The sequence below is a fragment of the Clarias gariepinus genome, chromosome 5 (genome assembly GCF_024256425.1).
Source record: "Clarias gariepinus isolate MV-2021 ecotype Netherlands chromosome 5, CGAR_prim_01v2, whole genome shotgun sequence".
NCBI classification, from domain to species: domain Eukaryota; kingdom Metazoa; phylum Chordata; class Actinopteri; order Siluriformes; family Clariidae; genus Clarias; species Clarias gariepinus.
Window position 1 is genome coordinate 14,559,542 of NC_071104.1, and position 22,754 is coordinate 14,582,295.

The 22,754-nt window shown below is 37.4% G+C and overlaps 1 protein-coding gene across 2 annotated transcripts in view; it reads right to left on the minus strand.

The window, feature by feature from the left end:
• dop1b (DOP1 leucine zipper like protein B) overlaps positions 1-16,785 on the minus strand; it is a 38,650-nt gene extending 21,865 nt beyond the window's left edge. For both annotated transcript variants that reach the window (XM_053496022.1, XM_053496020.1), the window contains exons 1-14: positions 16,606-16,785; positions 10,173-10,347; positions 7,950-8,131; positions 7,548-7,718; positions 5,594-5,783; positions 5,309-5,407; positions 5,048-5,171; positions 4,851-4,960; positions 4,552-4,663; positions 3,246-3,363; positions 2,093-2,212; positions 1,892-2,000; positions 1,518-1,727; positions 1,099-1,418 (exon numbers count right to left, since the gene is read on the minus strand). In XM_053496022.1, coding sequence (XP_053351997.1) covers positions 1,099-1,418; positions 1,518-1,727; positions 1,892-2,000; positions 2,093-2,212; positions 3,246-3,363; positions 4,552-4,663; positions 4,851-4,960; positions 5,048-5,171; positions 5,309-5,407; positions 5,594-5,783; positions 7,548-7,718; positions 7,950-8,131; positions 10,173-10,310 — 2,003 coding nt within the window. In that variant the 5' untranslated portion in view covers positions 10,311-10,347; positions 16,606-16,785. The remainder of the gene's footprint in view (positions 1-1,098; positions 1,419-1,517; positions 1,728-1,891; positions 2,001-2,092; positions 2,213-3,245; positions 3,364-4,551; positions 4,664-4,850; positions 4,961-5,047; positions 5,172-5,308; positions 5,408-5,593; positions 5,784-7,547; positions 7,719-7,949; positions 8,132-10,172; positions 10,348-16,605) is intronic.
• Positions 16,786-22,754: the final 5,969 nt, after the last annotated feature.

Below are 22,754 nucleotides of genomic sequence, written 5' to 3' on the forward strand. Positions count from 1 at the left end.
CTCGTTTCGGCTGCTACACTTAGGGGTCACCACAGCGGAACATCTAACCTTCATATTCGATTTGGCTGTTTTTAAACCTATGTTATGTAACCATGTGACCAGCACTGAGAGTGCACTTACTTGAGAAAGTCAGAGATACTCTCAAAGTAATAATAGGTTGATGTACTTATGTACAGTGTTTCCTATTAGGTGGTGTTGCTTTCTTTTATAAATCAAGGGTAAGGACCAACATTAGAGATGCCACCCAGTGGCTGGGTATGGGGCAGTGGCTGGAAAAGCCTGGTTAAAAGCCTACCCCTTAGCCTCCAATGTGATTGATTTTTATTCTGTAATTTATCAAATTAATGAGCTAGATAAATTTTGTTTGACTACTTATCATATAAACGGTTTAAAACATATGATATGATTCTTAAAAAAAAAATCTTTTGGCCAAACTGTAAAATGTACAAGAAGAATAAAACACAATAAGGCATGCTGCTATGGGAAATCAATCAACTTTTTTTTGGTACAACACTTATTGTTGTATTCCTTGGTTGTTTTTATGGGAAATACATAATCTGTATCCATCTTCCAGCCTTGGATTAACAGTTAAGGCTGATGGTGGTGGTGGTGCAATAGAGTGTGGGATATTTTCTTGGCACACTTAGGATCCCTTAGTACCCAAATATTATTGCTTTGTTCATCCCTTAATGACCACAGGTCATATGAACGTACGGTGCCACAAAGCTAAAATCATCTCAAACTGGTTTCTTAAATATGACAATGAGTTTACTGTGCTCGAATGGCCTCCACAGACACCAGATCTCAATCAAATGATGATGTGGTGGAATAGGAGATTCTGTAGCCACTGCATGATTGCACCATGTAAATATGGACAAAAATCTCTAAAGAATGTTTCCAGCAACTCAATGAATCTATGAAACAAAGAATTAAGGCAGTTCGGAAACCAAAAGCAGGTTTAACTCAGTACAAGCAAGATGTACCAAATAAAGTGACTAGTGAGTGCATATTAAAAAAAGAAAAAAGAAAAAGAGAGATAATATATATTTTTTTAAATGTACAGTACAGTATTGTATGTGGTATGTTATATTAGTGCACCTTGTAATAACAGATGTCAGTATGTCTTGGATGCACTTGGACATATTTTCCATGCTCCCTCCTTTCCTCCACACATCCTCTGTCTTGGTGCAAACTCCTGAAGCAGGACTGGATGAGTCACGGACAGGGGGAAGCTGCTGCTCAGAAGGCGAGGCGCTGAGGCCCAGTCCACTGTCTTCAGAGGAAAGGGACGGGAACACAGCCACTTCAGGACCCATGTCTTGTGCATCCAGTCCATTTATGGTAACTTCATCTTCTTGAGTTTTATCGTCACTGGTTTGGGTATCAGTTTCATCGTTTTGGATATCTGTCACTGCAGCCTTGTGGTGCAAATAGAAAGTGTGCACATGGTAAGCAGTAAAAAAAAAACACTAAAGATATGATAGACATCCATGACAAAAGGAATCTTTCTACTATACCTTTGTTTCCTTTACCTCCCGTGTCTGTGACCCTACTTCCATGTCCATATAGCTTACAGGCATCTGGATCTTACTTAGAACTTTAAAACATGCTCTAATGGTCTGTGTAAGTTCGGCTAAGTTGAGAGATTTTATATGGGCACACAAAGACTGCAGCATGCTACCCAGCATCTGAGGCAGGTATTGTGTTTGGATCTCAGCATAAAGCTCCTTTGGGACAGTAGATAAGAAAAAGCAGACTAAATATGTAAACGGAGTATCAAACTCTTATCATGCAACTATATTATTAATGTTTAATGACTAATAGGAAGTGAAAGTATATGTAGAACAGTAGAAATTAAAAAGAATTATTAAAAAACAAAAATCACAAATACCAAAGGAATAACATCAAGGAGGAAGATGATGAGGGTTGAGAGCTCCGTCACTGATGGAGAAGGACTCCAGTCTTTAGTGGTCTTTGGTCCTGATGGGTCACTCAACCCACTGAAAGGCAGGTTTACGTCATAACTATCAGCACCTCATGTTTACTGATTAACTTGTAATGCTTGTTTGTGTGTGCGTGGGTGTGGGTGTACCTGAGACAGTTGTGGAAGCGCTTGGTCATGTAGTCCCAAAGGTATTCACTGTTCATGGCTCCGACCAACATATTGACTGTCTTTATGATCTCAGAAACATGTTTATTCTCTTTGATTTTACTGCATAATAAAAACAACACACAATCATATTTTATTCCTGACTAATATTTTATTTGTACCAAAAATAATGGTACAAAAACCTTTTATTTTGTCACTGGAATAGTAATTTTAAGGATACATGTCTTGTACCATGTATGGTTCACATGGAAATATGAATATACAACAGTATCCCTTTAAAATATATTAAGGTGCAAAAATGGACCTTATGGACCTTACATTTTTTTGTTTTTTTCAAGTCTGTTTTAAATCAAAATTAAGGTTGATATTAATTTTTGTACTCTGAACGCTGACCATGAAGTTTGTCAACTGGATCGTCGTATCGACAGTCATCGGTGGCCAAATTGAAAAATTTATCTGGTATCTTTCAAAGTTACCTGCATTTTGTACAAATGTACATTGTTTTTTTTTTTTCTCCAAAAAATGCATATGGCTAACCGGAACAAGAGTTCCATTTTGAGTCAGACTTTGAAAGATACCAACTTTATATTGCTCAGTGTGACTGCAGAAGCTTCATAAAAGTTTCAGCTGAACTTTGGAATGCACTTTTTGTGCAGAACGGGGGTTGTGGAATTTGACACTGATTACTTACATTGTACTTGCATTCCCATTGACAAATTTCACTGCTGGGAAAATTATAAAGACCAAGACCTATTGTAAGGTACTTACAGTACCAGTTTGGACACACCCTCTAATTCAAATGTTTTTTGTTTACTAATTTCTTATGTACATTCGAGAACAATACTGAAGATTCCAAAACCATCACAAGAAATATGGGCTGTTCTGGAGTAGTTCTTGCAAGAACAGAATTGTCAAGTGCATATGCAAAAACCATCAAGCACCATGATGAAACTAATGCTCATGAAGACCTTCCCAGGAAAGCAAGACCAGGACTTACCTCTGCTGCAGAGAAGTTTATTTAGAGTTACCAGCCTCAAAAATCATCAATTAACAAACAGCACCTTAGGTTAGAGCCATTATAAAGGCTTTACAGAAAATAAGTAGCAGATACATCTCATGATGATCATCATCTGACCTTGTTAGCTGGTTGCCAGAGTGACTAGAATTAAGCGACTCCTCTCCCAGCAACTCTCTACAGTAACTATAAAAGGCCCTGACCACCTCCAGCAACACATCAGACACGACTAGTGGCCCTGAGAGAGAGAGAGAGAGAGAGAGAGAGAGAGAGAGAGAGAGAGAGAGAGAGAGAGAGCGAGAAAGAATTAATAAACAAAAACAATGAACTTAATAAACGTAATAAACGTGTGGCAGCCTTCTGCCTTATTAAGTCAGTACAAATCTACTTATATTTCCTTGAGTTACTTTTCCAACAAAAAAAGTAAATGGTACAGTAAAATGGGGTACATGTATGTCAGTAGAGAAAGCAAGATATTAACTAAACATAATAAAGGCTGCTGGAATTTGTGTGCAAAATAAATAAATAAGCATGATACTGAGAGTGTCTTAGGGACCTTTAGTAAAATGCATCAGTGTGCAATTATAAATTAGGGGAAAAAAGCAAAGGGTTGAGTGTTGCATTTTTTATTGCTATGTACTATTTTAGAATTCTTTCAAATATAAATGTATATAAAAACATTTCTATTTTCCTATTGTCAGTTAAATATTTTATCTGACAGTGATAAAATAATAAATAAATAATTACATGTGTTTTTGTATTTTTTATAGTTTTGACAAGATTCCATTCTGCTTTCACAAAAAAATGCTGCCAACCTGACAGCAGCCAGTATAGCAACGTAATATCACAAAGGTTCTAAATATGCACCACAGTATAAATAAATCTCGCCTTGATTTAAAAGAAGAAAGCAAATAATAGTCATAACCCATAACCATTACGCTACCACTGTTCCAAGACATTTAGTTCAATACAATACAATTTAACTTTTTATTAGATCTTTCAACAACAAACTTTGTCATAAAGCACTGTTACAGAAATCTGGATGCAGACTTTGATCACTAATGAGCAAACTAGAAAAAACAGAGGCATTTTTTATCACCAGTTTTTGTTAATCTCTCTGTGCTATCCTTAGTACAGGACTGCTTATATTTTTAGCCCAGTAGTAACACTGAGGTGTTAAAAGTCCCAGCAAAGCTCCAGTGCACCACCATACTACACATGTCATCACAACCCCATCAGGCCATGATCAGTCCTGGTTTATCATGCAAACAATGTTTTTTCACTAATGACCTATTGGTGGATAGAATACATAACCTAAAAACAGCTTTAGGTCCTCAAAAAAATAGGTACAACAAATAAAATGTTTGATGCTGAAGAGTTTTAAGCATGTCAATGAGTGGATGTGTGTTTCCGTGCATTTTCTTACCAATCTCTGATTTGTCCAGCAGACTGATCAACACACGGAACGGTCTGAGATAGTTCATTACATTATCTGGGTCTTTCTCTATGTCTTTCTGCTGCAGGATATTTACTAGGGCCTGTTCAGAGAGAGGATTACACAATGTACACACAGATACAGCATCAAGATAAAGTGGCTCAGGGTTACAAATCCTGTATGAGGAACTGAGTCAGAGAATTGTTTTTACGTTGTGTATTAAAAATTATCAACTAGTAAGACAACACTTCTTAGTTACTCACACACATTAGTGAATTGATCAACAGTACCTGCACTAGCAGCTCTCTGGAATGTGTGTTAAAGTAGTATGCAGTATGTTCTTCAACTGTAGTGTACAGGGTTGTATCCGGAGCCACCATGCCCCCTTTAATATCTAAGCCTTAACAAACACACAAAGTTTGAAAAATGTGCATTTTTTTACCCATGTAATTATGTAGACTGCATTGGTGAGAAAAAATTGCGTTACCTAGAAGCCATGCGTAGAGGCGCCGGTTAAGAGACATGTCCCTCCTGAGCAGAGTAAGGGAGGCCGCGGACACCACTGTGATCATCTCTTCCCATTTAAGAGGGACAGAACATGTCTCTGGGTCCTGCAAAAACAGCAGGCAGAAAAAGGACTCAACGATACTGACATCCACTAACACTATGCATGAAATATACAATTCTTTGTAAAGATGAACAATGCCAGAAGAGGCAGAGAGCTGAAGGAAAAGAAAGACAAACCCACCAGGCATGTGGCAAAGGGAAAGAAGTAGAGAAGAATCTCCAACATATTCCGCTGGACCAGTACATTAGTGTCTTGTAGGGAGAGACACATCGCCTTCACCTAAAAAAGTGCCAGGAGAACAAAGTAACAATTTATTCTCAACTATTTTTCATAAAAAAGAAAAAACAAACATTCTCTTTATTCTCAGGAAGGCTTAAGACACATCATAATTTATAACCCAATTAATTGGAGATAATTATAGGATTTCACAAAAAAAGTTATTATTGGTATTAAAAACACACTTACAGCTAGTCTGTGGTCATTGCCCAGCATGCATTTCTGCTCACGGCCGGTGACCATGCGGTCAAAGTGTGTGACGATGAATAGTGAAGCAGGGAGCCGCACAAGTGGACACACAAGAGCTGAGCCCCACAGTGCCCCATAAAATACCGACTGACCCACCAGCAGGGACAACTTCATCAGCAGTGCGTCTGTCCTGAGGTGGACAGAGAGAAAGAGAAAGTGAGTGAGACAGAGAGAAAGAGAGAGAGAGAGAGAGAGAGAGAGAGAGGACTGAAGCAAATAGCTATTGTATCTGCCAGCTGTATTACATTGGGTATTCTTTGTTAAGGCCTGTTATATATGAGTGCACACTGCCTAGTCAAAAAAGTGGCCCATTCCTTTTTTATTTGACTGCTCAGATGTATAAATTGTATGCATTAAGGTCATTAGCTGACTTCATTTTATTACCACATAACGTTGCTAAGCCTAGACCTGAACGAACAACCAACTCCAGATCATAACCCTGCCTCCAAAAGCATGCACAGTGGGCACTATGACTGAATCATTTCATGCACTTCCCTTCTTACCTCGACACATCCATTGCTCTGGAATACGTTCAGACTGAGCTCATCAGACCACATGGCCTTTTTTTTATTGCTTTAAAGTCCAATCTTTATGCTCCCTATCAAATTTCCTTTTTTCTGATTACTTGCACTAACAAGAGTTTTTTAATGGCCACACAACCGTTTAGTCATAATCCTATGAGATCTTGTCACACTGTGTGTGTGGAAATACTTTTACTATTAAATATAGCTGTAATTTCTGCTGTCACAAGTTTTATGATGCAACTTCACCAAGCATTCAAGTATTCTACAACGATGGTCATTCATGATTTGTTTTTTTTTTGTTTTTTGTTTTACCACAATGACAGTTCAGAACTATCCTAACAGGTGCACTGGACAGTTCTTAACCCAACAAAAGCTATTCTAACATTTTCGTTGCTTGATTAAGAACAATAATTTGACCAATCTGAAAATATGACTTTTTTGCCAGGCAGTGTAGCTATACATACTGTAAGGGTTGCAAATTTGGTAATAATTAATAGCAACAAAACACACATTTTTGTCAATTTATGATAAATACTGTACAAGTTAAAGCATCTCATGTTAATCATGCAAGTTGTAATTTCTTTCCTGTTAGTAAGTTTTCATTTGCACCTCTATATTGGCTGTTCTGTTGAACTGTAGTTATAAAAGCAAATTAGCATCAGGTTTAAGGGGTTTAAAGGGTTTAAATCATACTAGCCTTTGAAAAACACATTTTGAAATGTAATCACTGTTGAATCGTTAGTTTCAACAGTGGAAGTGGATGTCTTCGAAACTGGCTCCAAATGAGTCTAGCTAGAAGACAGAACACACCTGCAGGAGACTCATTTGGAGATAATATTAAAGACGTCCACTTCCCTGGGTCACGTGATTGACCGATGGATTCCGTTTTGGCTCGATCGATGTTATTATATTGAATTTTATTCCTTGAATTTCCAAGCTTAAATTTTACCCTCTGAATTTTAAAATATAACATTATATGTGGAATAAAATCAATACTTTGATATTTCACAGTTCGAAATGAACAGTTGAGAATGAAATGAAAAAAATTTAATTTAGAGCAAATACATTTAAAAAAATTGTTCAGTTTGAAATATTCGAGTCAAATATTTCAGTTTAATTAATTCAGTAGCATTGACATTTCTAAACTAAAGATTTAACAGTGAAATTACATTTCAAAATGTGTTTTTCAAAGGCTAATATAATTCAAATATTTATGATGCTAATTTGCTTCCATATGTAATTGTTAAAGCATTAAACTGGTAGTTTAGACAAATGTGTCTATACGGAATGCACAGTGAAATTAACAGACTATTTCATTATAGCCTAACAGTCACTGTAGATGTTTATTTGACCCTTGACATGTACACTACCTGTCATAGACTTCCAGGCCCTCCTCCAGACCAGGCAGCAAACCCATGACGAAGGCCTGCAGGCTTGGCAGCAGAGCTTTCTGTAGAGGCAGGAAGTATCGCTCATATAGGGTCAGCACAGCCATTTTTACTGACATGGCTGCATGGCCAAGCAGGGGGAACAGTCCCGAGCTACACACAGATATATACAGAAAATTATTCTTGCCTACAATGGTACAGCAAACCCATAAAAACCTAATGAATAATACAACCAAAGACAACAGTGCAAGATTAAATTTCTTTTATCCTAAATGCTTGATTACATGCAGTACATTATCAAGAATGAGAGAGATGGTATTCTAAACATCTGTTACTCTGGTGAAGGTGATAACTCTTACTTTGTCTATACTTATTTGCACCCACCTGTAGATAAATAGATCTCTAGCCAGCCATTTTGTGCCAATGATTTTGAAGATGATCTCATAGGTCTCTAGTGCTTTGAGGTGGACGCCACTGGGCAGAGCCGGGTGCAGGCACTGAGCCAATCTCTTTCCAATGATCAGCCGCCTCGGCAACAGAGAGTACTTTAGATTACTCTGAAGGGCCTAAGTTAGGATAGGGATGGATAGACTAGGTGAGACATACTGCAGAACAAATAAACAGAATTCTTATATTTTTTTTTAGCTTTTAAGTACTGAATATTTGTCAGCTTCGTGAAGTATATTCATGGATCATGGTATATTTATATGTGGTATATCATCACAGTTTGCAGGTTATTCTTGCATGTCTTTCAATCAATGGAAAACATTTTATAAGAATGTGTCACAGTCAGCGAGAAAACATTGGGAGTGGGTTTGTATTGTAGGTTTTTAGTTATACTCCCTACATTTGTACTGAGCCATTTAAGTGAGAAAGTGCATGTTCTGTCATTACAACTGCATTATTACAGAAGTGTGAAGGTGACATATTTGTGGACTTTTACTTCTCTGTAATAGCTGAGTGTAAGCCAAGTAAACTTCCTTCTGCAAAAGGACTGTAAACTAACACCACAGCAAAGGAAGAGATCAGTCAGTCAAGCTCGCATTGTTCGTGAAGGGAACTGAAATGACATTCAACCTAACCAGCTTAAGTTCTCCCTCATGATTTAGCCTGGGCTTTTTTATTACACAACATCCAACAATCCACCAAGTAGGTATGTAAATTCCCACTTCTCAGAAGAAACCAAAAGTAAACTTTAACAGTTAACAATAAACATTCTCATGTTTATTTTATGTGCTTGAATCCAGATTTGAACAACATACGATTACACTTGCAGCCTAATGCATCTCCAGTTGGACAGGCTAAAATCCTGTTAATAATATAAAGTCAAATCCTTAAAATTCAAACTTCCAGTGTTTCTTTTTGTCTTTAGTTGTTTTACAAATAGAAACGTTGATTCCAGATTATTTAAAGCAGAAAATATCAGCATTAAAAGAAAGATTTGTTGGATTTTGAAGACAGAGAAACATTTACACTCGTATGGTGTAAAATATCACCTTTCAATCTCTCCCAAATGTGTCAGGTGAATTTACAGTTAATGTTTTATGGGGAAAATCCTTATAGAGATATGATCTGAAAACCTAAGTTGTATGAAACACAGGGTTGAATTTAAGCATGGTGTCCATTAGGCTGCTCCCATTAAGGGTCAGCATACATGGCCTTACATATCTACATATAGTGGATCTAAATATTTTATGCTAAATCCCTTCCTGATCCTCTTCTTCGTTTTTTTGGGAGGAATCCCCCCTCCGAACTTCTCCCTAATTTTAGTCATGTCCAATTCCTCCCTGTCACTAGGGGCTCCCACATTAACCTACTGCACCTTAGTCGGGAGGGCTGAAGACTATCATGTGTTCCACCTGACGTCGCCGCCCCCCCCACCCCCACCCCCCTTTTTTTATTAACTGCTCGCTCACACATCGTTAGGAGGGCGTAACACACTCAGAGGACAATGCTATCCGCTCCTTCCGCTTGCCTGAGCTCACAGGCGCCCCTAGTTGGCTGTAGAGCCGTGTTTAAAGTGGGAGCCCTAAATACCTCTCATCCCACCCCTGAGAGATCGGCTCTTTCTAGACCTTTAACTGCGAGAGGATACAGCATCACCTGGGTTGGCTACTTCAGTAGCTAAGTGTGGGGCTTTGGCTGGGGCATTGTGTAGTGCTGATGAGAAGCCTATCACTAAGCCACAATTACTCTTATAGCACATGCTTAGATTGAAGCATACTGTAATCTCTATATAATGTCTTAAGTGACAATATGTTCTTGAGTGATACAAAAATAAGCAGCTTACAATAATAATAATGGTAGCAGTAGTAATTCATGCTTACCAAACATTCTATATATTATTTACAAGAAAGGTAAAAATATTTTGTACAGGATTATTTACCAACATTACAATTATTAACATCAATTTCATAAGGGACAAAATAGTTATTTGCTTCAATTGCTGCTCAAGCCTGCACAGTTGCCTATTGTTGATTTATAATTCAAGCAGCTGTGTCCACCGAAATGATGTACTGTAGTTCCAACATGTTAGTCAATATTTATGTGGACAGGTACTATGAGCAACCCAATAAACCTCACTCCTACCTTTGACTTTCAACCCACCTTATTGAGTTTTCCAAGACAAGATATGAGGTCAGCCCACTCGCTGGAGGATTCAAAATTACGCAATGCCTTCTCAATGACGGCTGCATAACTACGGTATCGGTAGTCATTCTGAAGTTCTGCCTCTTCGGGGTCCATGATGCCTCAGTGCTGTCCCAGCATGCTCAGTGTACGTCTGGGTAACAAAAGGGAGTGACATTTTTAAACCTGAATTTATTAAAAGGCATAAAGCGTTATTAGAAATCCTAACATATATACAAATAGTTCAGCTTAAGTTGAAGTGGTTTTCAACTGACATGACAGTGACATAACAGCACATTTATCTTTGCACAAATATAATGAATGTTCTTCATCTTAATAACATTTGTAATCAATGCTTAAACTCCATGATATTTTGTCGAAATAAAAAGAAAAGTATAATTTTAACTGCTAAACTGTATCATCATTTTTCACCATGTCTATGAGTAAATAAATTAAAAGTGGTAAATCACAAGTCACCAAGTTCTTTTAAAAAGAGGAGGTAGACTCCACCCTTACTGACACTTTGAGAACATGCACCTTTGTGCTAATCAATCTAGAAACAGATTAGCAAAAACAAGCCTTGTTCCTGAATAGATTTCGAGACCAGCAAGTCTAGAGAAATGGGCAGTTTACAGGTATTACGAGAAATGTAAAAAGACCTTTAAATATTGTTAAATCCTGTTTATTCCGCCAAAGTATCACATATACTTTATACTCACTCAGTCACAAGAGGCCTTAAGCCTATGCTTTTGGGTTGCCATGACAGGGCACATAAGCACACACACTCTCACACACTACAAGCAATTTGGAAATGCCAATTAGCCCAAGTCTTTGGACTGTGAGAGTAAACAAAAGTAACTGGAGGAAAGAAGGGGTAGAACATACAAACTCCACACACAGGACCGTCGGGGACTCCAACCCCTTAATCCTGGAAGTGTGAGGTCACAATGCTAACCACTACACCACTATACTGTATCATACTATTTGTTTTAATGTGTAACACTGTACTATTACTTCACACATGACTACGGGTTCCGACCTTCCGACCTTTTAAACTGGCCCCAACAGAAACACTGGGAACAGTGTGTTGAATAAAACTCTTTCTAAAAATCCACCTCACAACAACTAATCATAATCCATGAAGCAAAAGAAGCTATAATCTGTGAAACTGTGCAGTTCAGGCTGCCTTTGAAACACACAATCCTCTTTTATACAAAGTGTTTGCTGCTTCAGTCACTGATTCATGACTGAGTAAGTATTTTTTGCTAATTTCCCATGGATACCGTAGGAGTATTATAAACATGAACTACCAGAGAGTGTGTGTGTGTGTGTGTGTGTGTGTGTGTGTGTGTGTGTGAGTGAAGAGTCAATTTTTACAGTGGCACTGCTTTAGAGGACTGGGACAAGCTTTTTAGATAAACTGTAAGATAAGCTGTGAAACTACGTGAATGCATGATTTTCTATCAGGACATTCCATAAAGTGTCCTTTTGTGGTGGACCAGGCACTGATTACAGTGTTTTTTCCCTAGAAATGTTTTTCAGTCATGGTATAAGAGATGTTTTGTTGGTAATGTCCATGTAAACAATGAATAAAATAAGAAGAGAATTAATCAAATGTATTCATTGCACACAAATAACTGCCAATTACTTGACGATACAAGAAGGTAGAACAAACTATCAAAATAGACAGTTTAAAATCATTATACAGTATATTGCACACTAAAATTAAATTTTAATACTACTACTACTAATAATAATAAAATAATAATAATAAATGACAAGAGTATAATGAAGAAACATCAAAAAAAAGGAATAAGAAACTTATAAAGTACAAAGTAGGATTTTGTGTGCATGTATTTGTGTATGTAGGTGTGTGTGTGTGTGTGTGCGCGCATGTGTGTTTGCCCTATTTAAGCTATTCGGAAAACCAAACTAAACTACAGAGTAAGATGAATTATTATGTTGCCCAAAACAGGCAGTACAGCGTGGCAGATTTGAACAAGGTGACTGATCCAAAGCTAAGAAACACCCTGGCAAAGTACAGGCTGAGTAAGCAGTGTCTGGCTGTCAAGACGGGGTGAAAGACAGTCCTGGCTACCCAGAGAGAAGAAATTATGCCAGCAGTGTACACTCAATTAAGGAAAGTAGAGACAGCAATGCCCTTCCTCACAGAATGCCCTAATTATCACCACATTCACACCGAACTCTTTCTTCACTAAGTATGTACTTCGTCAGGGTGTTTCCAAGCTTTGGATAAGTCACAGTGCTCAGATAATCCACCATGCTGTACTGTCTGTTCAGAGCCACATACATTGGACCTTGCTCTGTAGTTTAGACTTCCCCAATAGCTCAAACAGTATCCTCTGAGTGTAAATTGATTTATTCTTATTGCGTTCCCTTATTTAGCCTTTTCCTAAGTCTTTATTCTGTTATGGTGTGATAGTGGTGTGTTTGTGTGTGACAGCCATGTTTTAGAGCAGTGACTCAGTTGGAGGAGGGGACTGGCCTTTTAGCTCAACTCTTTCCACTGCAGGTGAGTGTGAACAGCTTTCATTTCGGCTTATTAGCTGTTTCCAAAGGCACACAGGCTAATGCCAAATACTATAATGTGCTAATATATATGGCCGGTTTAGTGGGCATCACTCAGCGTGTAACAGTAGGCAGTGTCATCATAAATACAGCTGCCGAAACATTTGGAGTAGAGTGAGGAGCAGCAGCAAGTTGACCGTAGACTCCATTCGCTGGCAATGGTAGCACGCGGGTGTCAGGGGTCCTGCGAGGGCCGCGAGTCCCCTCTAGTGTTTCATAATCCAAAATGTTAGAATGTATCAGGACTGATGCTGGTTTTTTGTCCACTATTTTTATATTAAAAATTTTATTATTACCATAAGCCACAAATAAACCATTTTAAAATGAGAAGAATTGTGTTTCCAAAATAAGCGATCTGGCAAAGGTTAACTGACTGTTTAAGTTGTTGATCAGTTATCAACCCAATCTTTCAAAATTACACAGAATATTCTCTTCAATCTAGCATATTTGGGGCATCGAACAAATTGTATTTTATTTACTGTATTACAATGTGCAATTTACATAAACTCCAAATTTGAGTATTCACTTGATCACTCTCCAATCAATCACTCTAATCAATTTTTACCAGACTTCCCTTCATCATGAGAAAGTATTATTGCTCCCTCTAATCAAACTGAAAGCACTACTAAAAATGATGATTCGCAACTGACAGAGGAGATCCTGGTATAAAAATGAGGAAGAGGCCGTCTCTACATTGTATCTGGTTTCTGCTTGAGGAAGGAAGACTCCTGAGTTTTAGTGCACTACCGCTTGGCTTTATTGACTTTAGTATTGTTGACTTTAGTTTTGTTGTAATGTGTCTTGAGGTATATTGCCTTACCAACTCATAATCATTTACTAATTTATTTAAGTCTTAAGTTCTACACTGTACCACATTCTATGGTAATATAGAATTTCTGATAGGATGATAAAACTACACATTTTTTTTAATGAGAAACTATTGCTTCTTGATAAGAACGTCTGCCGAATGCTGTAAATCTTATGTTAACTGTAGGAGGTTAACAGGCCTAAAGATAAGTCAAAAGCAAATTAAGAGGGCAGTTCAGGCTTTAGTCAGGTGACTTCAGAAGGTGATACACACAGACTTTGTACAGTATTTCAGCTGACAGGCAGGTCTATTGTTTTTAGGCAACAGCTCTAAATGCATATACGTATAACATGAGTATTTTTGAATGTCTATATTTAGAAATCACGAAACTGTTTCATCATAGATTACACAGTAAGCGATTTCAACATCTAGGCTGCTTGTGCATATTAAAGTGTGTCATTCATTCAAGAATACACTTTAGCTATAAAGAATACACTTTAGCTATTTCTATAAAATAAGGGGAAATGTTTCAAGAAGCTAGCAATTCATTAAAAGACCATCATGGACAAAAAGTACTGTAATAGAATGATATACAGTATGTGCGTGTGTGTAAGCTGGGAGTGACAGGTTCTTTACATTTCCAGAGCTGCACAATGAGACTTTACCAATCCTGAAGTTGAATAATAAGGAAAAAATACAATACTTAGATTATGCCAGTACATTTTGCAATTTGACAAAGAAGCGCTACAGAATGTTTACACCGATGACATCATTGACAAGAGCAGTGTAAAGAAGAGGAAACAAGCATTATAGAGAAACCATGCAGCAGAAGACCCTAAACTGACACAAAGAGTCATTTCAAAGAGAATTCAGGAGTTGGGTTAATGATGACTTATGGCTTTCCCAGTAACTGACACAGGTTGCTCAAATTGCAAATGTTGAGTAGCACTTTTGTATAGACAATCTTTACCAACATGTGCAATTTGAATGATCTTTGTCAGTTAATACAGTCATACCCACTTTTGCATTACTTTGTATACAGCCCTCATGATTTATTTATAAAATGTTTCATATCAATGCACTTCTGCCTGGTTAGAATGAGACTTTGCAGTTACACTGACCTTTTAAAGATAAGACTAGGCACCATGAAAGGATTATGTGCATATATCAGTCAAAAGTCTGGACATAACTTCTAATTCCATGGTCTTTTCTGTTTTTTATTTCTTTCTACACTGCACAACACTGCTAAAGCCATTCAATCTATGTAATGATCTCCTTTGAACGGTTGATATTAAAATAACCAAATATCGTAAAAATAACGGCTCTAATCTGAGGTGCTCTTTTATGAGGTTGGTAACGCTAAATGAACTCCTCAATTAGGTGTTGGTCTTGCTTTGCTGGAAGGGTCTTCATAAGAGCCAGTTTTACCATGGTATTTACTTGGTTTTGCAAAAGCACTTGACAATGCTGTTCTTACAAGAACTATTCAAGAACAGATGACTGTCATATCTTAAAATAACAACTGACTGTTGTTTTATTGTAATTATACTGTATATGCATTTAAAAATCTAGCACTACAAAATCCCAAAAAGCATCATCATCACAAGCTTTAAAGCATTTCTGAGTTTTAAAGTCTGGATCCTAGTTATACCTTTTAAAAAACATGGCTTCAGCAAAACACAAGATTCAAAACTTGTTACACAATCTATTATTGCACAAAACAAATGAGATGAGAAGGATCCAATTATGCAATTCTGTTTGTACCAGTAAAAACTGCCAGGAGAACATTTGGTAAAGCTTTTTTGTCCTGGTTTATACAAGAAGTTTTACTGTAAGCATGGCAATTTTTTATTAGGTATATGGTATATGAACACAGAAAAGTAACTCACAATTAGACCACAATGAGGAAAATGAATTGCTATGCTGAATATGCTATTTGTAATATGTTACTGTTTATCTGAAGCCAACTGGAATGAGCTATGACTACTTCACTAATATGACTGAATAAATGAAACTCTTCATTATATGAAACTAATAAATTAGTTAATATTAATTATACATTAGAGGTTAACCCATGGCTCTGCCCATGATGACGCTGCCTGCTGTTACATTCACTGAGGTATGCCTGCGACATTCTTATGTCCAAAAAGTCTCTACCCCAATTTAACAGGTTCCCTTTAATTCCCAATCATGTGCATTTTAATTCTGAGGTGGCATCACAAGAAAACGTGCACTCTCATGTTGGGAAACAGGATATTTGTCGTGAGCTAGGTGGAATGAAACAAAGAAAAACTTGACTAATATAACTGAATTAATAAAAAATCTTCATTCATTTAAACTGCTACTAGTCAATATACATTTTTCATTCATCTTCTATAACATTTATCCTGTACAGAGTCACAGGGGGCCTGGAGTCTATTCAAGGAGACTTTAGGCACAAGGCAGGGTACACCGTGGACAGGGTGCTACTGTAATCCATCGCAATGCACACACAAACACACACACACACACACTTCAGGGAATTTGGAAATGCCAAGTAACATAATCTGAATGTCTTTGAACTACAGGAGAACACCAGTGGAGGAAGCCCACCAATCTCAGACCAGCAGCAAGAATCGAACCCTTGACCCTGGAGGTGTGAGACCACTACACCATCACGCCGTCCTTAATGTTAATGAATATTTTATTTAATAATTATTATTAATAAGAATAATTTAACAATAAATATGTTAATTAAGTCTCAGCTTACTGCGTGCCCATAGCATTTTAAGGTTATTTGGAGAAATTCTATGGATTGATGAGAATGATGATGATTATTATCATCATCATCATCATCATCATTTTAGCTGGTGTGGTTAAAAAAATTATAAACACAATTACATTTCTTTTCAACTCTCGTTGTAGATTCAAAGTGCCCCATTGAACACATTAGTCCACACACGGATAAGACATCAAACACAAACACAGACACACACATATATGTTATATGCGCGAGCTCAAATCAGAATGACTCACCTACTGCAGGGAAACAGGAGCCCGAGCACCCGTGGATTAAACAGTACAATTTTACAAATCGCAAGATGAGCGTGGTAAACAGGGGAATAAATATTTTAAGACATAACACTTGACACACGCGCAGGAATTAATTTACACACAAAAACGCGTCACAGGGGAATGAAACCCACACTGAGCTGTTTTTACGCAGCTGTGCTCTGTACACTTCCTCATGGGCGGGGAAGGGACATACTAAGTGCAAGGAATAGGGGTGTTAAATAACTAATTTTATACAGTGTTATTCATTTTATAGAAACTTACTTTGTTAAGTAAAACCTGATTTATTTTTTTAAAGTATATTATACAATATTTGTAATAGTATTCGTGTATATGTAACAGCAGACGGAACGGAGTTTTAGCCTTGTATCATCTGTGGCGCCCCCTGCCTGTTCTTTGGTATACTCCAGGATGTTATGTTTACAAAGCTCACACCGAGCTGTCACATTACACAAGCTGGACTGGCTATGTGGGATGTTTCCCAAACTACATACTGTCCACGAAACACTGTAGATTCTAACTGCATAGTGTGTTGCCCTGCACCTCCAAGTTCTGGGTTTAATTCCTGCCTCAGGTCTGGGTTTATGAGGTTTGCATGTTTTTTCCATGTTTGGTAGGTTCCTACAAAGACATGCAGATTATGCTAACTGGTGTTCCCACAGGTGTTGCCCATATTGTCTGAGTGAGTGTGTATATATCTGTGTGCCCTGCGATGAGCTGGCACCCTGTCCAGGGTGTACCCCACCCATAAGTCTCCTGGAATAGGATCCAGGCCCCCGGTGACCAGGATAAAGCAGTATAGACGATTATAATTGGGTAAGTGGATTATAAATAACAACAAATAAGTATACCACAACAAATAAACAGCTACATACAGTACATATATTTAATGTGTATTTTATGCTCATCTTTTTTTTAACTGACTAGAGGTTACCTGCAGCACTGGGAATGTGCAGATCCCAACACCTGTGCGCTACCATTACCAGCGAATGAAGTGTGTGGACAACTTGCTGCCACTCCTCACCCTGTAAACACACTGTAGTTTGATCCAGGGTTTCAGTAGCTACAGTATGAGCTCGATGTACCCATTTTTACCATAGATAATGCTGGCTTATGTTACATTCAGTAAGGAAATAAAAGCTTCTGATAAAAGTTTCTGATGTTCCTGATGAAGACATAAAAGTTTTTGATATATATACACTACTGCTCAAAAGTTTGGAATCACTTGCGAATTTCTTTGTTTTTGTTTAGTGATTTATTTTCTACATTTTACAACAATGCTGCGGATGTTAAAACTATGAAATAACACATATGGAATAATTTAACTAAGTAACAACAACAATAGGCACTTGTTTTTTTAGGACACAGAGGTCAATCTTTCTAAAATAGTTCTTGCAAAAACAGTATTGTCAAGTGCATTTGTAAAACTCATCAAGCACCATGAAACTGGCTCTAATGATGACCTTACCAGGAATGCAAGACGGAAACTTATTTAGAGTTACCATCCTCAAAAATACCTGTATACTTTTTGATTAGTGCCTATACAGATGTATACGGCTCTGGAAAAAAAATAAGAGACCACTGCAATTTACTCCAGAAAACCTCTGGAATTTCATCAGGAGGAAGATGGATGGTCACAAACCAACAAGCAAAGCTAAGCTTTTTTGAAAAAAGAGTGGTATAAATTTACCCAACGCCAATGTGAAAAACTGGTGGAGAGCATGACAAAACGCATAAAATCTGTGATTGCAAATCAGGTTATTCCAAGTACTGATTTCATAATTTTATTTAGCCAAAGCATTAACACAATTTGTTTACAAATTATTTGCATTTTGTTTTATTTGAGTTATTAAACCTCTGCAAATAATCCATGATGTTGGGTTATTTTGATGTGTTGGATGTTAACATTTCCTTTAAATATACACTCTAAATAACAATTCCTTATATTTCTTACTTATATACTGTATTCCTTATATTTTCTCACTCTAAGGTCTGAGACTCACTAACTCATTGACTTAACATTGACATCATTAGAGCCAATGTATTTGCCTCATCATTGAACCCAACTCTTAAATATCCCCATTTGTAACTGTTGATGTACTCCCTCTGCGCTACAAAATGCTTACAATGAAGACATCATTAATAAGAACAATGTGCACGGATAGAAGTTTAAAGAAAGGGATACCAGGACTAAAGACAAACCACACAGCAAAATACTATCAACTGTGACAAAGGGGATTTTCAAAGAGTATTTACGAGTTGGGTTCAAAAATGTTGCAAATGCACCACTAGTAAATGTGTTGGAGAACAAATTGAGTAGTATTTTTTGAATAGAGAAAGAGTTATTCTACCAAAATATGCAATCTGAACAATCTATGTCACTTAATAAAAAGGGTATGCTCGCTTTTGATACTACCCTCATACATTTTTGTTGGTATTAAAAAGTTAAACCGTGCTGGCAAAACAAAAGTTACTGAGTTCTACAGGAACACCATGTTCCATTATAGAACTACTGCCATGCAATATTCACGCACACTTCCCATCCATACACTATTTCTGATTATTATTATTATAGGCTTGTAAACAAATTGCATACATGACACAAAATTCTGCCAGATTTACTCCAAAGAAATGTTACTGAAAAAGTTTCTGAAACAAATTTGTTTATATTTTGATCACCCATCAAATGCAAAGCACATTTCCAGCACAGCTCATTTGCTTCTAGTAATGCCTGACAAATGCCACAAAACTGCATAGGAGGCAAAGCTTAGAAAGAGTTGGAAACATCAAATGCCTACTTAACAGCGGAAGAAAGACCACAAAGACAGAAGGTTAAAATATTTTGGACTCAATGGGAAAATATAATATACTGTATATCACTGTAACAGTATCTGAAAAAGATGACAAATTATAGAAAAGATACATTATAAATAGACAAATTACAGTAGGTGAGACAGTAAGGTGAAGAGAAAATAGTGAGACAAAAAAGTTCAATTGTTCTGAAGTGTCAAGACTGACTTGTTAGATCACTGAAGTGTTTCACAGCATAAACAAAAAACAAAAATGCCATAGCAATCCATAACTTATTTATATGCCACCTTTTATTCTTTGAAAGAAATCATACCAGTAATCCTATTTTCTCTTAACCACATTTATTTCTCTTTATCACAATTTTCACCAGACAATGTTTATGTTAGATGATTTAGCTAGCTGCCATGTTACTGTATACTTGATAACAATGTTTCCTGAAAAACCTTGTAATTTACAGACTAGAGACTAACTGATGCGTCAGTTCTGCTTAAGATAATGGAGGGCACACAACGTCCTGAGCTGCTCAAGCTCTAACACAAACAGCTCAGTAGACAGCAAAAGAGAAAGATAATCATTGCCCGAATTGCAGTGCTTAATAGCCTGGACTGAAGGTTGAAAAAGTCTGGTTATTTACACAGGTACCCTGTTAAGCTCTCTCTCTCAGTTGTGTCCCCATGAATGTTTAAAAGGCTCTGACATTTTCAATAATCTCCTTGCCGAAAATTTTTTCACATCTACATATACGGCTGCTATACTCTGGAATAGGAGACACTCGGTGTATCATCTGTTCAGCAAGACTAAGCAATATTTTATGCTGAGCATTAGAAAAACAATTATTTTTATGTTTCTTATTCAAATATACTGTATGCAAAATTGATAAGATAAACTAAAAACCTCAGGTAGTTTAATAATTTGTTCACGTTTAAAAAACGTTGGAACGTTTTGTGCTCTTAAGGAACGTGGTGGATTGGAGCATATCAGAAGACTAGATATGTGGATGCTAAACTGTTACATTTTTCTCTCTTCTAGGGGTTAGAGAAAAGGTGTAACCATTAAAAAGGTTTTGGAGGTCATCACTCCTGTCCCAGCCAGCAATCAACACACAACAAATTTAAAATAATTTGTTCCTTTTTATTGACTCTTGTGTTAGAAAAAAGGGAGCAAAGACTTCAAGAGGTGACCAGGCCAACACAACAAACAAAAAATTGTCTAGATGTTGGGAGGATCAAACTAACTTACCTGAAAAAGAAAAACAAATAAACAACATAACTTTTACCTCACTCCCTAACTATCCAGAAACAGGAGAAAACATGATTAGAAAAAAAGGAAAATGGCATCCACCTCTCTACAGCTCCCACAATTAAATATAGGCAGCAACAAAATAAACAGTATAGCTTAAAAGAGTCAAATTATTTACAGATCAAATCTCAGTACTGGAAGAAGCACTTAACACAAGGTCAAGGATTTAGACTCAACAGTCTACAAACACACAGGTTGAACAACATGCTGTGGCAGGAGGAATGATTCTCCCTGCTTCTTGCTTTCCACCTCAGCTTTATACACCAGCTCCCATCTCATCAACCAATCAGGTCTCTCCTAATTAGGCATAGCTGATGTCTATACCTGGTTGAAGGAATGAGAGAGAGAGAACAAAACAAAACAGAACCAAAAGAAACAAAGTACAATCACATTGCACAGAATGAACAAGCAAAATAAATCAGGACCATATACATCACAGATGTTAACTGGTTCATAAACATGAAAAATATGTCCTGGGACGCAACACACCCACCCTTAATTACAAGGTATAACATCTTGTAAATAAAAAATGTCAAAACTTTTTTTTTCCTTCATGTTACACTCAATTTGCACTAGTTTTCATTAACATAAGCTAGAGAAAGTGCACCTGCTAATACATTTTCGACCCCCTTTTTATACCGTATGTCCAGATTAAATTCTTGAACAATGAGGGACCACCTTTTTAATCTCTGGTTGGAATTGGACATACGTGAAAGACCAAAGGGTTGTGGTCTGTGTAAACCACTATTGGATTACTACTGCCAGAGCCTAGGTAGACCTCAATGCTGCAGAGCCAGCAATAATGCAAGGGCCTCTTTCTCGATGGTACTGTAGTGTTTCTGGCATTTTGAGAACTTCTTGGAAAAATAGCATATTGGGTGCTCAATACCCAAGCTATCATCCTGTAGGAGCACTGCACCAGCTCCATGAGCACTAGCATCTACCTGTAGCTTAAAGGGAAGGCTAAAGTTAGGAGCAGACAGGACTGGTGCATTACACAAAAGATCCTTGGCTACCTGAAAAGCAGATTTACACTCAGGGCTCCACACAAACTTATGTTCTGAACTCAAAGTTCTGTAAGAGGGGAAACTACGGAGGCAAAGTTTTTGCAAAACCCTCGGTAGTACCCAGCCATTCCAAAAAAAACGACGTAATTCACGTTTGTTTGTGGGGGAGGCAAACTCAATAATAGCAGAAACTTTGCCTTCAACTTGCTTTACCTGGCCCTGCCCAACTAGTTTGCCAAGGTATGTGACAACTGCCCTTGCAAACTCACACTTAGCAAGGTTTAATGTTAAAGAAGCTTCATTCAGACGCTTTAACACTGCTTCTAGGTTTCCTAGATGATCCTCCTATGTCATTGAATAGATAACAATGTCATCTAGGTAGACTTCACAGTTCTGTACTCCTGATAAGACTATCTGCATTAAACGCTGAAAGGTGGCAGGAGCATTTCGCATCCCAAAGGCCATGACAGTGTAGTTAAGAAAGTTGTCAGGGGTAACAAATGCAGATATCTCGCTGGCACGGGGTGTTAAAGGCACTTGCCAGCAACCTTTTAAAAGGTCTAACTTGGTGACATAATGTGAAGAACCTATCCTGTCTACACAATCTTCCATTCTTGGAAGCGGAAAAGAGTCTGGTTTTGTCACACTGTTAACTTTACGGTAGTCCGTACAGAATCGCAAAGAGTTATCTGACTTGGGAACAAGCAGGCAAGGAGAACTCCATGGACTTTGACTGGGTACAGCAAATCCATGTTGCAACAAAAAATCAACTTCATTTTTCATTAGGTTTCGTTTGTGCGGGTTTATACGGTATGGATGCTGTTTAATAGGTGGACATTCACCAACATCTATGTCATGACTTAAGATATTGGTTTGGGAAGGAACATCGTGGAACAGTGACAGATATTTCCTGATCAGCTCAACAATACTACCACGCTGATCATTAGTCAAATAGGAGAGGTACAACTCCAAATTGGATAAGAAAGCAGAATTTGA